The sequence below is a fragment of the Rattus norvegicus genome, chromosome 7 (assembly GCF_036323735.1).
Source record: "Rattus norvegicus strain BN/NHsdMcwi chromosome 7, GRCr8, whole genome shotgun sequence".
Taxonomy (NCBI): Eukaryota; Metazoa; Chordata; class Mammalia; order Rodentia; family Muridae; genus Rattus; species Rattus norvegicus.
The window spans coordinates 25,182,641-25,200,639 of record NC_086025.1 but is presented as its reverse complement, the minus strand read 5'-3'; the positions used below and the strand labels follow the sequence as shown (position 1 = coordinate 25,200,639).

General features: G+C 41.9%; 1 protein-coding gene across 1 annotated transcript in view; it reads right to left on the bottom strand.

The window, feature by feature from the left end:
• Positions 1 to 17,999, bottom strand: part of Slc5a8 (solute carrier family 5 member 8) — a 40,906-nt gene that overhangs the window by 546 nt on the left and 22,361 nt on the right. Inside the window, exons 9-14 of the mRNA NM_001191987.1 lie at positions 17,120 to 17,232; positions 15,127 to 15,194; positions 8,655 to 8,741; positions 7,632 to 7,837; positions 3,357 to 3,460; positions 78 to 157 (exon numbers count right to left, since the gene is read on the bottom strand). Coding sequence (NP_001178916.1) covers positions 78 to 157; positions 3,357 to 3,460; positions 7,632 to 7,837; positions 8,655 to 8,741; positions 15,127 to 15,194; positions 17,120 to 17,232 — 658 coding nt within the window. The remainder of the gene's footprint in view (positions 1 to 77; positions 158 to 3,356; positions 3,461 to 7,631; positions 7,838 to 8,654; positions 8,742 to 15,126; positions 15,195 to 17,119; positions 17,233 to 17,999) is intronic.

The following is a 17,999-nucleotide window of genomic DNA, read 5'->3' as shown; positions in this document are numbered from 1 at the left end:
GGGACTAACTATTGCTCTCTGTTCAGATAATTAAAAACCCACTTCCCTAATTTTAAGATAAACAAAACCTAACTTACTTTCTTAAAAACATCAAAATTGGATAAAAAGTCCTGTTTGGTTAGTAAGAATCGGGGGTCTAAGTTCTGTTTTCTTCCTCCTGAAAAACAAAGACATTATTTACATTGTTAGACAGACGTCTTTTAACTACAAAGTGAGTCCCGCCCCATCACACAGGCACTTGACTTATGAAATTCAACTTTATACACACAGAAAATGCAAAGCAAACCTTGAAAGTTGTTCTGAAGACCCAGCTGCCACTCTCCTCTCCTAGATCTCAGACCCCCTAACCGATAGATAGATAGATAGATAGATAGATAGATAGATAGATAGATAGATAGATAGATAGATAGATAGAGGTAGGTAGGTAGGTAGGTAGGTAGGTAGGTAGATAGATAGATAGATAGATAGATAGATAGATAGATAGATAGATAGATAATAACTCTCAACCCTAACCCAACCTGGTTAGGTTGGTGCCACCTGGATAAAAGGCTTGTCTGTCCCAAAAATGATTTTTAATAAAAGCAGCCCATATGACCTCTCCATAAAGTAGCAATCTGTCTGCCTCTCCCTCTACTCCCTGCCCCTCTGCCCCTCTGCCCCTCTGCCCCTCTGCCTCTCCATCTCTGTGCCTCTGCCAGTGAAACTACTTTCCCTGGCTTTTGGTTACAGGTGTGGAGAAATTATGAGTTAAGAAAGTGAAATTCTGCCTGCTCACAGATGTTTCGTGCAAATTCTCCTCTCTAAGGTTTCGGCTTTGCTTTCTGTCTGCCGTCTGTCTGCCTTTCATTTTTCTTTTCCTTTTGTATGTGTGTGTGTGCGTTTATTTGTTTTTGTCTTGGAGGACCAACTAAAATGCTTTTGAGAACCAAGAACACGGTCTTCAGACCACCACTCTCTACATCTTTGAGATGAGCTTGAAACACTGATCCTGCACTGTGGCTTCGACTTGGAACTGCGGAGACACAGAACCCTTGATTTTCGAGCCAGATTTCCAAGATTGCCAGATTTCTTTGTTTGGTTGGTTGTTTCATTGTTGTTGTTGTTGTTGTTGTTTTTCTGGGTGACAGAGCCCTGGCTGTACTGGAACTCACTTTGTAGACCAGGCTGGCCTTAAACTCACAGCAATCACCTGCCTCTGCCTCCCGAGTGCCAGGATTAAAGGCGTGGACCACCAAGCCTGGTTTCCAAGGTGACTTTTCTATCTGCTAATATTTGGGCATGGCCACAGCACTTGCTTCTGTTTCACCGGGACAGAAACAAGCACTCAGTATAGAGTCAAATGGAGCTGAAATTCCAGTCACGGTGTCCGTCTGGATTCCTATAGATTTCTCATAACTTAGAGCTCATTGTAAGGAGCATCAGTCACGCGCGCGCGCGTGTGTGTGTGTGTGTGTGTGTGTGTGTGTGTGTGTGTGTGCGCGCGCGCACACGCGCGCGCATATTAAGCCATGAGGCTACTGTGTTAATTTTCTATGAGGAAAGCACAACCCTTTCGGAAAGTGAATTCAAACACTACAGTTACCAATACAAAGGCAACAAGGTTGCAAGCAGCATTACCCAGATGCCAAAAATCCAGCATTGTCAACAGATCCTACAAAAAGGCTGCTGCTAGCTTTGTGTAGTGTAAACTGAGCAGCAACACTGCATATTGGGACCAAGCATGGGACGCTGGCTAATTGATAAAGAAGATAATGCAGCTTTTGCTGCTACTGATAGGCATGTGAGAGAGAGGTTGCGGGGTTAGGAACCCAGCACATTCTCCAAACCCCAATCCCAGCCTCTGTGATCACTCACCCGGATGTTGTGAGAATCTCCCTACCCTCCTCCCCTACAGTCCACTCTCAAACTGGATCAGACGCTCCTTTGAGAATTGTTGGAAGCATAATTGGGGAAAATAGTCATGGATTAAACCTAAGAGACAACAATGGAAAATAGGAAAGAAAAGACAAGAAAATTGAAGGAATCTTCCCAATGCAGATGTGTGACTAATAGAAGTCTTCCAGAAAGATAAAACAGAAAATAGTGAGAAATTACAAAAGGATAGCTAAGAAAATGCTCTGGGGTAGAGAGACATGAGACTTCAGAGTTACATGGTCAGAGGGCAAGGTAGTTAATGTACCATTGGAACTGTCAGCAGGAGGCCCAGCACTGGCCTTCAATAGCATCATGGGAGAAGGAAATTGAGATTTAAATGCTTTCACATAGAACTTATACTCGAATTCTCAGTCACGCATGGGTACATTTTTTGGACATGTAAAATTTTTCAAAACGTCTCCTCCCTGTCCTCCTCAAGAATGTGCTGTATAAGACAGATCCACTCAATTAAAGGAATAAACGTGGGGGTAAGAGAGATGGCTGGGCAGTTAAAAGATCACCAACTGCCATTGCAAAGAACCAGGATTTGGTTCCCAGCGCCCACATGATGGCTCAGAATTGCAGGTAAGGAGGACTAAATATGGCACCTCCTTCTGGCCTCTGTGGGCAGCAGGCAAACATGCAGCACACTACATATGAGCAGGTAAAACCGATTTAAAAACTAAACTAGAAGCATAAATGCACATGAGAAACTGTGGGATATAGACCATAGCTGGTCTTTGCTACTCTGCAAGTTCTTCTTCTGTCTCCACCCTCTAATGGGGACTCCGACCTAGGAAGGGGGCCAAAAGAATGCCCACAATGAGAACAAAATAAAAACTCAGGACAAAAATCACCATTCCCAGTGACAAGTTCCACTCCATGCATTACCAACTGATTATTAAAACTATGTTCACTCTTCATGAACATTTCCAAAGGCCTCCTACTATGCTCACACAGAAATGCCATGGTTATTGTCTTTCCCACGTGGGTACATTTTTGAAATTCTTGAAGAGTCCGTGTTGGACCATGAGAAGATCGTAGCATACCGCTGTTGCCAAAATACGCACACAGCTTCTCCCTTTCTGACAGGGCATTATGGAAGTAAGGGTTCTCATACAGCTGAGCTTTATCTTCTAGCAACCTGCCTTCATCATCCTCAGTGTACACATAGCAATGCTAAGTCTCTGAGTGGGGTGGTTATGTACCTGGCCTGGATCCAGGCAGCTATTAAATGGCTGAACCAAGATTGCAGTAGTGATGGGTCTTTTGACTTAATTTTAGGATTCCAAACACTGTGAGTAAAATTTTTCAAAAAAAAAAAAAAAACAAATGATTTCAATCATTCATAGGATCATAGTGAAGTACCATGAATAGCTACAAATCATACATGGGGACTCTTGTGTTTCTAGAAGTGAACGGAACAACATTAAGATAATTACCTGTTGCTAAACTGATAAGAATCCCCACCAGCAACGTTGTCAGGGTTCCAATGGTACTGAAGTACAGATATGATAATGAATACCAATTGTCCATCAGTGCACTCCTGAAAGATACCAAAATGATAACTACAATGATTCACCATGTTCCTGGCAACAAGACCTGTGTGTTTCGATGATCCTGAAAGTAAAAATGCAATATTTAACCATTATAATGTCATCATCAAGAATGCTGATCTCTAACTATTGGATTAGGGGTTTAAAATATGGCTTCACTTCGACCATACACATGAGAAAGGACTTTAAATATCATAAGAATAAAGTACCATAGTTCTTTGGCTCAGGAGAAACACAGGCCATGAGGCTGCAGTCGCCTAGTGCACTGTGTTATCCCGTCCCTGTAGACCAGTGACCAATGTAACTACAACAATCTTCCACGAATGCCTGCCTTCTTAGTTTCTTTTTGTGATCTAGTAAAACCCAGATCCCTCAAATGACATTTTAGGAGGACTTATTCTAAATAACTAGGTTTGCCCTATTTTTCTGAGTGGTTATCGTCACTTTATTAGAAATAAACTGGTTTCACACCAAGCCTGCCTAACTTGCCTCCTAGGTTAGCAAGCCTATGTAGTTTGAATAAGTGCGCCCTAAAGCTCCTGTCTTAAGGGCTTGATCTTCATCCCAAACCATTGGCAATGGTAAACTCTCAGGAGATAAAACCTAGTAGAGAGAAGGTAGGTCAATGTGGGCATCACTCAAAGGGGACGCTGGATGCCTAGCCCCTCCTCCTTCCCTCTGCTCCCAGCAACCCCGTCTAACACATGCCGTTACCATGATCTGCTATGCCAGAGAAGCTCAGAAGTACCAGTATGGAGCCAACATGGCCTGAAATCCCTAAAACCATGAGCCAAAATCATTTTCCTTCATCAAGTTGGTACTTTGTAACCCAAAGCCGATGATACACACATATGTAATAAAATATTAAGTGTCTGTGTTTCCTCATTCAACTCTTCAATATGGTCCAAATATTGTTCTTATCATTGAAGTCAACCATAAGTAAGGCAGAAGAAAACTGCAGACCACAGACATTACTATCCAGCGAAAGAGAAATCCAATAAGCAGTTTTTAAAAAGTGATAGAAAGTCCCGTAAGAAAAAAAAATGGAGCAGTGCCATATAACAAGAACAGGGTAGAGAGGGGAGGGCTAAACTTTGATGTGTGACTGGAGATGACCTGTGGGAAGGTGTGATGTCACTTTCAGCTTCAATAAAGCAGTTTAATTAGGATCAGCCACCCTGCTAAGAACAATGTGGAGAAACATGTCTTTAAGGCACCAGCAAAATGGGAGTATTGAGAATTTCAGAAGCCAAAAACCCAGGAAGAAGGGAAACATGCTGAGATGAACCAATGACATTGAGATAGCTTGGTATTGGGCAAAGACAGAAAACATAGCATAGAACAGTGACTCAAGAAGCAGATCCCTAGGACCTTTGATTTACATTAGCTTAGTGGCCAACAAATCTTGATGGACGAGGGGAAGGGACGGGGCTGTCTCTTCAAGAAGAGGGATTGATTTATTAAAATTCTACATGAAGAAAAATCAATCTTGATCGCACTGTTTACTTCAGCTCCAAATGGATTACATTTCTTAAATGTATATAGTTAACAACAAAACTTTTGATTTAAAAATTAAAAGAATAGCTAAACATGGTGGCACACACCTTTAATCCTAGCACTCGGGAAGCAGAGGCAGGTGGATCTCTGAGTTCAAGGCCAGCCTGCTCTACATAGCCAGTTCCAGGATAGCCAGGCTACACAAAGAAACTGTCTTAAGAAACCAGAAATAAATAAACAAACAAACAAATAAATAAGAGGGATATCTTTGTGACCTCAAAGTAGGCAATGATTTCTTCAACAAGTTTACAAAGGACTAATATGTAAGAAAAGATACATAGTGATTTCTTAAAAAAAATATAAAATTAGCAAAAAGTAAAAATGTAAGCCATTGATGGAGAAAAAAATTCTTAAAACATATTTTAAAACATCCCAAATAAGCAGGAAAGAAAGAGACAGAAAGTCTGTTGAAAATTGGGACAGTCCTAAAGAGGCAGGTGACCAAATGGTGCTGGTTCAACTGGAGGTCAGCATGTAGAAGAATGCAGATTGATCCATGCTTATCACCCTGTACAAAGCTTAAGTCCAAGTGGATCAAGGACCTCCACATCAAACCAGATACACTCATACTAATAGAAGAAAAAGTGGGAAAGAGTCTCAAAAACATGGGCACTGGGGAAATTTTCCTGAACAAAACACCAATGGCTTATGCTCTGAGATCAAGAATTGACAAATGGGATCTCATAAAACTGCAAAGCTTCTGTAAGGCAACAGACACTGTCATTAGGACAAGGTGGAAACCAACAGATTGGGAAAAGATCTTTACCAATCCTACAACTGATAGAGGACTAATATCCAAAATATACTAAGAACTCAAGAACTTAGACTCCAGAGAGCCAAATAACCCTATTTAAAAATGGGGTACAGAGTTAAACAAAACATTCTCAGCTGAGGAATCCCAAATGGCCAAAAAAAGCACCTAAAGAAATGTCCATCATCCTTAGTCATCAGGGAAATGCAAATCAAAACAACCCTGAGATTCCACCTCACACCAGTCAGAATGGCTAAGATAAAAAACTCAGGTGACAGCAGATGCTGACAAGGATGTGGAGAAAGAGGAACACTTCTCCATTGTTGGTGGGATTGCAAACTGGTACAACCACTCTGGAAATCAGTCTGGAGGTTCCTCAGAAAATTGGACATTGCACTACCTGAGGACCCAGATATACCCGTCCTGGGCATATACCCAAAAGATGCTCCAACATACAACAAAGACACATGCTCCACTATGTTCATAGCAGCCTTATTTATAATAAGCTGGAAAGAACCCAGATGCCCTTCAACAGAGGAATGGATTCAAAAAATGTGGTACATCTACACAATGGAATATTATTCAGCTATCAAAAACAATGACTTCATGAAATTTATAGGCAAATGGAATGAACTAGAAAATATCCTGAGTGAGGTAACCCAATCACAGAAAAACACACTTGGTATGCACTCATTGATAAGTGGATATTAGCCCAAAAGCTCAAATTACCCAAAATGCAATCCACAGACAACAGGAAGCTCAAGAAGAAGGATGACCAAAATGCGGATGCTCCCACTCCTTCTTAACAGGGGAAAAAAATATCCATAGGAGGGGATATGGAAGCAAAGTTTAGAGGAGAGACTGAAGGAATGGACATTCAGAGCCTGCCCCACATGTGGTCCATATACAGTCACCAAAACTAGATAAGATTGATGATGCTAAAAAGTGCATGCTGAAAGGGACCAGAAATAGATCTCTCCTGAGAGACACATCCAGAGCATGTCCAATACAGAGGTCAATGCTAGCAGCAAACCACTGAACTGAGAACAGGACCCCCTTGGGGGGAATTAGTGGAAGGATTGAAAGAGCTGAAGAAGTTTGCAACCCCATAAAAACAACAATACCCACCAACCAGAGCTTCCGGGGACTAAACCACTACCCATGGACTGACCCAGGGCTCCAACTGCATATGTAGCAGAGAATAACCTTGTTGGGGCACCAGTGGGAAGGGAAGCCCTTGGTCCTGCCAAGGTTGGACCTCCAGTGCAGGGCAATGTCTGGGGGAGTAAGGAGGGGTGAATGGGGGTAACACCCATATGGGGGAGGGAAAGAGGATGAGGGCTTATGGACAGGAAACTGGGAAAGGGAATACCATTTGAAATGTAAGTAAAGAAATATATCTAATAAAAATAAATAAATAAATAAATAAATAAATAAATAAATAAATAAATAAATAAATAAAAGAGGCAGGTGACAAAAGTAGATATCTGAATGTCCAATAAACATATTAAAGGGTGGTCAACTTCATGAGTTATAAAGAATTAAGACAGAATTATCAAGCTATACTCATCAACTATTAAGAAGTTAAGGAACTCAAACTCAATCCGAACAGCTGGAAACTCTATCCAGGCAGCTACAGGATAGCTCACTACAACTTCAACCATGTCACTTGCTGTCCTTATACTGTAGGAATATATAAAACAGCACAGCGAGAAGACCACAGAGAGTCAACTCTTCTCAGGGTTAGGAAGAAGCACGGTCATAAGCAAGATAAAAACAAAAGAAGAAAGAAAAGAAACAAAACAAAACTGGAGTCTCCTATTTGTCACCCAAGTTTTAAAGACGTAACACACCTTTCCACGTCGTGTATCTGGAAAGCGCTAGTAGAAAATGGCATCTCTGTGGTTGACATCCAGTCTGTCCCGTTGTGCGTGCTGTTACAGCCATGGGTTTCAAGGGACAATGGTAAGGTTCTCTCAGGAAGTGGAGGATAAAGCTGGGCTCCGATTCCTACCCATAAAGAAACGGCAAATCCGGCCAACAGACCGGCAAAGGCTCCCTGAAAAAAAAACAAGAGCGCTTTTAGAAGAAACACAGTGTCATTTTCTTTGAGGTAGATTCAACGTGAGAAAGTCAGGATCAACATGGGCGAAGCCAAGAGTGTCTGCCTAGAGTACAGGAGGCCCGTTAACTTCATTCCCTCTTTACGGAACCGATGGTTAAGCTATAAATGTCTGACATTCACTTCCATACATTCTAGGTCTTTCTAGAACTTCACCCTATAATGGAAATGAACTCCCTATTGATTTCCAGAGAAATTGTTCGATGTCACTTATTCCAGATTTTTGTATTTCGAGGTGTACATGCTTAGGTATAATAGCCGAGATACCACTTCTTTTCAAATAATATTGCCAATTATATTCATCTCCAACTGCTCGGGGCTGGAATGATGTCCAAGAACGCCATCTTGGAGCTCCAGAAGAATAAACTGTGGTCATGGTAGTTAAGATGTAATTTTTTTTCTCTTTGCTGTGCTCTGACTACGCGTAATCTTTCAAACCATCAGAGCCTATTGATCTCCTTCCTTAAAGCCTGGATATCCAATTTTAAAAGAAGCAAGAATGTAAATGCACATTTAAAGACGTTGGCTTATTCACACTGTGAGTATTGAAGTTGTACTACCTTGGCTCTATTTCCACTGGCTTCCTACCTGCAAGCTCTCAGTGCACAGCTCTTCAGTGCCCACGCTATCCAAATCAAATCACCAAGAGAAGTCACTAGTGACAGATCGCAAAGCAGCCACGGCTTCGGTGCGGAAAAGGAAGATGTAATTGGGAGAGGTAACCTTCAGATACAATCCACTAAGCTATACTTACCACAGAGTTGGCGAAGGGGACCAAGATGCCCAAAGAAAACAAGCCCAGAAGTGGTCCACCAACCATGCCAAATATGCTAAGTGCTGCCTACAAAAATAACAGAAAGTCGACCGTTAGACATCTCAAACCCAAACATAGTTTTTCAAACAATCCTAGCAGGGTTGGTATTAAAGTGTTCAGTCTCCACCAGAAAAAAAAATCACAAAATTGTATTCATGATAGTCTTGTCATTGGAGATCATCAACGGCTAGAAATTTCTGCTTTTCAACCTCAGGTGGTTTGTTTCTTTGGACTTTTTGTTTATTTGTTTGTTTTTGTAGTGCTCCATCTCACTATGTGGCCCTGGCTGTCCTGGAACTCACTATACAGACAAGGCTGGTTTTGAACTCACAGGGTTCCTGCTGCTGCTACCACCCAAGTGCTGAGATTAAAGGTGTGCACTACCACACTTGGCTTGTTTGTTTTTTCAGATACCCTCAAATAGGCAACAAAGGGATGGAAATATGGCTCAGTGGTTAAGAGTGCGTATCTTTCTTGTGCAGGACCTGAATTCAGTTCCCAGCACCCACATCAGGGAGCTCACAACTGCCTCTGAGTTCAGCTCTAAGAGATCAGATCCCCTTTTCTACCCTCCACAGGTACTTACACTCAAATGCACATATTCTCCCAAACGACCACATATACACAACTTAAAAACAATTTTAAAGTCAACACAGGGGGCTGGGAAGATGGCTCAGTCTCTAAAATGCTTGCTTTGCGTGCACCTACAGTCACAAAAGCTAGACGTGGCAGTTCATGCCTTTAATCGCAGTGTTAAGGAGAAAGAGAGAAGAGGATTCATGAGGTTTGCTGGGCAGCTAGTCTATCTGAAGTAGTAAATTCCAGGTTCAGTGAGAAATCCTATCTCAAAATAGGATTTTTAACCAAAACGTGGGGAACAATTGAGGAAGACATCCAATGTCAGCTTCTGGTTTAGGCACATGTATGTATGAGATCCCCTCCTCAACACATGTACACACACACACACACACGTACACACACACACACACACACACACACACACACACACACACAGGTATCATGATGCAAAGAGGACAAACAGTCATAAACCATCAGGGCATGCATAAATCAAGACACCTGTTCTCAGCCTTTTAACAATACAGCACAACATTCTTCTATGCTTTGGTGGTATCCACATATTCCTCCAAAAAAAGACAGTGGATAAGAACTGCAAAATGGCCAGATATAATGATAAAATCCGTGAGCATTTCTGATCTGATCTGATATAGATGTAATCAGACTGAAACACTGGATTTAAAATCAATGATCCAATGGTGTAGAGAAAGGGTTAAAGTCTATTTGGATGACTGAAACTTTTCTTTGATATGGAAATACAAAGGCCATGAGACCGAAAGACATTTGCAAACATGAATCATGAGGGAATGCAAATGTTGCTTGAAGATGCACATGCTCTTAATAACCTAATAGCCCCAGTGATCTAATGTCTAGTTTTGAAGACTGGGTGGGCTAAAAATGAACAGTCATTCCATGGGTACTGAGCAGTGATTTTATAAGGGAAATATGTCCTGATGGGATGATGCTCAGGACTGTGAAGATGAATAGTGATAATGGGCTGCAAGTCTCGACAAAGCTACAATGAGAGATTTTGAATGTTTTCATCCCCACAAAATCATAAACACTTGAGACATACACTTAACCACATTTGAACTAGTGAAATACACACATGAATTCAAACATATTATGCCATAAAATATGTATAGCTTTATAGGTCAATTAAAATGCAAAAAGAAATAACTAAGACCATGAGAGAGCAGGGACATGGTGACTTGTCCACCAAGAGGCCAAACAGAGTGGAATGAATGAGTCAGACAGTATATGAAGAAAATGTTAGAAGATGTGTACTGGATCCTTCATTCAAATGAACTCTTTCAGACGTCTACACTGTGAAGTGAGGAATGAGTGGACACTGTGGACGCGAACTAGCATGTGAGAAGGATGTAGGCTCAGGAATAAACCAAATAACTTCATCCCTGATTTACTGTTCATGAAGGACACACCTTATACATCCTCACAAGCAGCAGCTCATTCTGACTGCCCTCTTACAAGACAGACAGCAGGAGGATGTCACTGGACACCTGATCAGAAGAATCTCTATCAAAGGGCCATCCTCCAGCTCTGGAGAATTCTTCTATGTTGTTATACCTGTATTCAGTCCAGCATAGTTGCTGAATTCTTCTTTCATAAAGAGAGTCGATTTGGTAAGAGTAAATCTGAATAGTTTCTGAAAATCACATCTCCTGAGATGGCCTGCTTCCTGGAAATCTATGGAAGAAGGTTGGAATTCCCCATGATCGGGTCTTATCATAGAACTAAGTGGCTCACAGACACAGTCACTTGGATAGCCCATAGCTGTCATTTATCTTACAGCCATGATAAAGTTTATGTTTAAACTCTTGAGGATCAGTAATGAACAAGTTACCTGAATTTGAATGTCAAAGGTCAAACAATTTTAAAAAAACAAAAATTTAAAAAATTTAAAAAAACAACAATTTAAAAAATAAGTCTTTCTCATTCTCAGAACAATCTGATGGGAATTTAACTGATTCATCATCAGGGAGTCTAGAGTAGTCAACATCCAGATGAACAAGCAGGGAAATAGAAAAGAGTGGAGTTCAACAATGGATAGAGGGCAGATTCACCAGCAGTGAGGGAAGAGTGGTTCTTATACTTATCAGGACTGGGCTGCAATGACCAGATGGATTGTGGGAAATATATGGAGGCACACTCAGCAGATGAAACGCTGGCTGCTCAGTGGGGGGGGGGGGGGGAGGTGTCAAAATGATCCCTAGTAGAAGCTATCAGTCCCCTCAACTCTAAATACCAGTGAGCAATTTGAGGAAACACAATTAGATAAGAACATCAAGTCCTCCGACTTATGGCATGTGGGAACAGTATGGGGCTACCAAGAGGACTCAAGACTAAGCAGCAAGGTCTGGTGGCAACATGTGTGCTGGAGTTGACATCCAAGATATAAATCTTGAACAGAGATGTGATCTGATCTAGTAAAGTTTGGATCTCGACCGCCTCCTACCATATCTTCAGGCAGCACAGAATGTAAAGAGAAAGTCTGAAATGCTGAGAAATACACCAATAAAAGTCCTGGCAGAACAGTCATAGCCAATGAGTTACTCTCCGGAGCTCTCCTGGTTGTAGGATAGGAATATTAGTGAATTCAGCTCCCTGTATGTGGAAAAGTTGGTATTTAGCTGTCTAAGTTGGTGAGTGAATGGGTACATCTACCTCAAGGCTTACTGAAAGTGAACCTGCTTGGTAGCACCATTCTGCATAACTTCCAATAGAGTTTGCCTGTCCTTATAGCAGACAGCTAGCAAGTGCATCACTTCAAAGACAGGCGCTCTTCAGAGGGCTAGAGAGGGGACTCTGCTGTAAGAACTCTAGCTGCAAGGCATTCCCATGACATTAGTACCATTCTCATGTTGGAGTCTGCCACTACCTTTTGCTGGTGGCCAGATTGGCAGCTTTAGTATGTTTTTCCTGGTAACAATTGCTACCACGGAGACTCAAAGTACATAGAGGAAGCAAAAACAGACTTTAAAAAAGACCCACAATGACGTGTTCACCATACTACACAAACCTTTTGGTCGGAAAGAATTCCAGACCACTGCTTCCTCAATTTCTCATAGAAGTGCATGTCAATGGGCCTGTCACCAGTCACAGAGCTGGGACAAGCTTATGGGGCCCTAACTCTTCCTGCTGAATGACTGGTTACTGACAGGTTCTTGAGGAAGGCTAGCCATTGTCTTCAATTGTGTACCCACTGAGGAGTTCACCAGCCTCGGCACATTGTGCCAAACCCGTGGCCACACAGGTGACTCTAGTTAAACTCAGTCTTAAAGAGAGAGAGAGAGAGAGAGAGAGAGAGAGAGAGAGAGAGAGAGAGAGAGAGAGGGAGGGAGAGGGTGGGGGAGAGAGAGGGTGGGGGAGAGGGAGACGGAGACGGAGAGGGGGAGGAAGGGAGGAAAGGGAAAGGAAGGAAGGAAAGACAGACAGAAATACAGACAGAAAGGGGAAAAGGAAGGAAAGACAGACAGAAATACAGACAGACAGAAAGAAAAAAGTAAGAAAGAGAGAGAAGGAAAGAAAAAAAGAAAGAAAGAAAGAAAGAAAGAAAGAAAGAAAGAAAGAAAGAAAGAAAGAAAGAAGGAAAGAAGGAAGGAAGGAAGGAAGGAAGGAAGGAAGGAAGGAAGGAAGGAAGGAAGGAAGGAAGGAAGGGGAGACTTATAAAGAAGAGGGAACAGTAATAAAGACTCAAGGTTCAAGGTTAAATCAGAGTGAGAATGTCAAAGACCAAACTGAGTAGAAGTTCTTCGGTTGAAAAAATTTTAAAAGAAAACATGTACTTGGCTAAAAAAAAAAAAAAAAGACCAGAAAATAATTTTACTCTGTCTATTCTTTAGTAACAAATTGAAGTCTTTCTATAAAATTAAAAAGAAATGAATGTCAAAACGATCCTGCCCACCTACTTGGACCATCTAAACCTCATTGTCATATTTGAGGATTTGGACTGGTCTTAGTAACCAACTTCCTCAGGGACAACCTCTTACCTTCTGCTCAATTTGCACCAAAGATGAACCTTAGCTGTGATCCATCCTGGAAGAGCAGTACACCATTGGTAGGGGAGCATGCCAGTGTTATGAACCAGATACCATCAGGGACAGATGACCAAATGACTAGAAGAATCTCTGTGAAGACACCATGCTTGGAATTCAAGACAGTCTTCCTTTATACCTACATTCAGACTGGGTCAGTTACCAGCCATTTCTCCACAGAGGAGTTAGCCTGGTAAGGGTAAACTTTGTTCTAAGGTTCAGAAGCGTTTGCATGTGTGCTAAAATGACTTGTCTCTTGGAAACCCTGAGGACCATGATTAGAAATCCTAGGGCCAGACTGCATTCCGGTACCAACTGACACAGAGCTCAACCTGGTAAGGCCCTTGAGTCAGTCTAGGGCTGCCATTAGCCTTACTGCCACTAAGTGTCCCATAACATATTGCATAGCTACACTCAACATGACTACTCAGGTGTTGATCAGACATTAAACTCAAAGTGGTGGCAACAAGGCAGGGTTCCTCTGACACTGTGTCAGAGGAAGCTGCTAAAATATCATGAGGTCCAGAAGTTCGCCTCATAATAGGGAAAGGTCAGATTTCACTCCAAATTCACTCTCAACAGCAAGAACGAAGAAGACCTAAAGCGTTTCTTACTAATGGATCTCATTTTCGAAACATCCTTTTGTGTGCACGTTAATGTGTCCACCTGATGTTTGAGACTGTATCTCTCAGTGAACTTACCAATCCAATTAGACTTGGTGGGCAGCCTGGACCTGCCTCCTCAGGTCTGGGTTACAGACACCCCTAGCTTTATTATGTGGTTGCTAAGGACCTAAACTCAAGTCTTCATGCTTACATAGCAAGCGTGTTGCCTCCTGAACCATTGCCCCAGAACCTTTATACAACAGTACTTTTGGCAAAAAAAAAAAAAAAGTTATTACATTTTTTATTGTGTGTGTGTATAAAAGTGTGTGTGTGTGCACGCACATGTATGCGTCCATGTGTGTGGGTACATGCATGTGTATGTGTGCATGTGTGTGTGTGAAAGTGCACATGTATGTGGGCACATGCATGTGTGTTACGTTGCCTGGAGGGAAATTTGAGGAAAACTTCCAAGAGGCAGGCCTATAGTCTACCCTATAGGCGAACTAACTCATCCTTTAGGCTTGGCAACCCGAGCCATCGTACTGGTTCCCTTTATATAACATCATTATCATGAAAGAGTTATAAGAATGGAAAGTCGATTTGAGATTCTTGAGAGGCCAGTGGGGGAAGGAAGACAGATTTAGGTGAGGCAGTGAAAGATAGCAAGTGGAACCCTGATGACGGTCATATCATTCTCTATGCTCATTGTTTCAACCCAATACCCCTGGCTGTGACAGTGTCCCAGCAAGATCCTCCTGTCAGGTATTGCTATGGAGTAAATTCTATATAAAACCACTATTGTCTTCATTTCATGTAAGTCTGTAATTATCTCAACGTATGCTTTTTCAAATATTGAAAATAAGGGTCTGGAGAGAAGGCTCAGCAGTTAAGAGTACTTACTACCCTTACACAGGATCTAGTTTCGGTTGCCAGCACCCACATCAGACCCCTAGCAAAACTGCTTCTTAGACCAGCTCCAGAGTTTCAGATGTCCCCTGACCTCTGTGGGCACCTGCCTGCAGGTGGTACACATAGAGGCAGGCAGGAATACATAAACATTAAAAAATACTTTGGTCATCTTCGTTCCTTGACACGTCCAAATGTGAACGTAGTCACGTGAACACTGAAGCTAACAATTTGGCAGTTATGACATCAGTCTTTAGAGTTGGCCCTCACCTGTAACAAGGCTCCCATCAGCGAGGCCACAGCAGCCATCCCGATGCACAAAGCTCCGTACAGCACACCTACACAACAACACAAAAGGCACATATAGACCCAGAGGATTACAGTCCTCAATAAAATGAGCACCCGCACGTTTGAGTCAAAGTGGATAATACCAGTGAGGAGAGAACATACCACATTAAAGTCAGCAAGACAAGGAAAGAGGCATTTTCCTAGGAGACCAACGGGCGGTCACAAGGAAGACAAACAAAGCCCTTATACTTGGCCTGGGATTAGTCACAACAGTAGATTACATAAGAAAAGAATCCCTGGAATTAACTACAGGGGTTTTAAGACTTAGCAACATTGTGTTATACATTTAATCCTCCACAAACATTTGTCTGTACAGGACTCTGCTCCCCACAATGTGGGGGTGGGGACAGATAATAAATCCCAGAACTGGAGCCTTCCTACTTTCCCTGTTTGTTCTGGGAAGTGGTAATCCACACCAACTGGAGGCTTGGTTCTCTAGTCTCTCGGAAGCTCCTTCAGCATCCAGCCCTAAGCCTTTCCTGTTAAACTAGCAAAGAAAGGTCACTTCAACCCGTATAGTATTCAGGCTCGCTCTTTTCACCAAACTGCTTTACTCAACACCACCACCCCCAACCTCTGTTGATAAATGATAGGTTTTTTTTTCCTTTTTACATTCACTGACTTTGATAGTTTCTTAAGTATGTGCATTGCTTTTAAGATTAAGAAATAGTATTCCCCTGAGCATTTTATTTAAAAAAAAAAACAATCCATTTAGAAAAAAAATTAACTGTAATTGACCAACATAATTTCCAGTGCTTAAAATGAAAAAAGGAAAGAAAAAAGAAAAACAACACAGAAGAAATTACTTATGCAATCAGTGTGTGTTGGCACTGACTTCTTTGTCCCAGTAGTCATACTTTTGTTAAGAATTTCCTGATCATAGCAGAAAGAAAGGGAAAAAAAAAAACACTTCCCCCCCCCCAAACTGCTCTTGCGATAATGATGTTTATAGGGCCTAATATAGATATAAATAGTATTGCAGGTGATTTAACTTAATTCTGCTCCACTTGATATAACGTGAATGGTCACCACTGATGGGTTTTGGTGTCCATAATTAATGAGAAGCCGAGTCAATTGCCATGTTATTGTCTATGATGCCCTTGACTAAATTAGGCCAGATATGATGTCACACACCTGTCATCTCAGCATTCGGAAGGATGAGGCAGGAGGATCATGTGTTCAAAGCCAGGCTGGCTGCATAGAAAGATCCTTATTCAACAGGAACGAGAGTGAGAGTCTTAGCACTAAGGTCAAACAAACAGGATCCTTGGACACTGCCCTTGGTGGTTCTCTGATGATTAGATTTTTTTTCTTTTTTGAGACTGTGATGGCTTGAATATGTTTGGCCCAGAAAGTCGTTCTATTAGGAGGTGTAGCCTTGTTGGAGTAGGTGTGTCACTGTGGATAAGGTCCCTCACCTAGCTGCCTGGAAGTGAATCTTCCACTAGCAGCCTTCAGATGAAGGTGTGGAACTCTCAGCTCCTCCTGCACCATGCCTGTCTGGATGGTGCCAGGCTCTTGCCTTGACAATAATGGACTGAACCTCTGACCCTGTAAGCCAGCCCCAACTAAATGTCGTTCTTGTAAGAGTTGCCATGGTCATGGTGTCTGTTCACAGCAGTAAAACCCTAACTAAGACAGAGACTCAGACCGGGTTATATCAACTCCTGTCCCTCTGCCTCAGCCTCCTGAGGACCAGTGTTATAAATGTGCACCACTTCTGTCACCTTAAATGTTTGCATTCGTGGCCACATCTTCTTTGCAGATACGATCAGCCCCACAGCATTGTGAGCACATGTAGCTGGACAGGTACTCATACCAGGAGGAACTTAAAATCCCTCAGAGGACAATTTTTAGTGTCTCCAAAACAAAGCCAACACTGCTCTCAAATGGAAACGTGAGGAAGGAAACTTACTCATTCCTTGAGAAATCCAAGACAGAGACTTCTCTGAGAGAGACTTGAAGCGAGGTTTGATGAGATCTTCCACAGTGACTGCTGCCAAGGCATTGATGCTGGAAGACACCGTGCTGTGAAGGAAGGCAAAATTGTAATTCATGATGTTAATTTTAGTGATACTTTTAGCAGGAATGAGGAGAAAAGCAAACTCACACTTCAAAATTAGAAGCAGATGGGGCTAGAGAAATAGCTCACTGTTTAAGAGCACTAACTCCTCTTCCAAACGAACTGGGTTTGATCCCCAATACCTGCAGTAGCTCATAATCACTTGTAATTCAAGCCTCAGGAGATCTGATGCCCTCCCTTGAACTCTGAGAACGCTACATGCATGCAGTACACACACCACCATGTAGGCAAAAGACTTATGCGCACGAAATAATGAGATAATGTAAATAGATCCATGTTCTTTCATCTTTAGTGATCATGGTACCGTCTTTCTGGGAGCTACTATCTTTCATGAGTCAGGCAACACACATAGACTTGACTCTATGTAAAAGACAAAGAATTAGTTAGCCTTGCTTCTATTTCCCAGGTGACCTTTGGTATCTATAAAATGAATTCGAATATATTCCTCAAATTGCCACATAACAACTTTAAGATATTGTTTCTGTATACATAAAAAGAACCACTGTAAGCCCTCAGCAACATACCATATATTGCAATATTAATCTCCTACCCTTGTTAGCATATACTATACACCTAGTAATAACAATCCCTACATCAAACATAAGAAGAGACTATAACTAGGAAGTTCAATAGGGAGGTGCAAGAGTCCTTAGAAGATATACAGTGTTCAACTTGCGATTAGGAGACTTGAGTCTGTTTGCAGGTGACCATG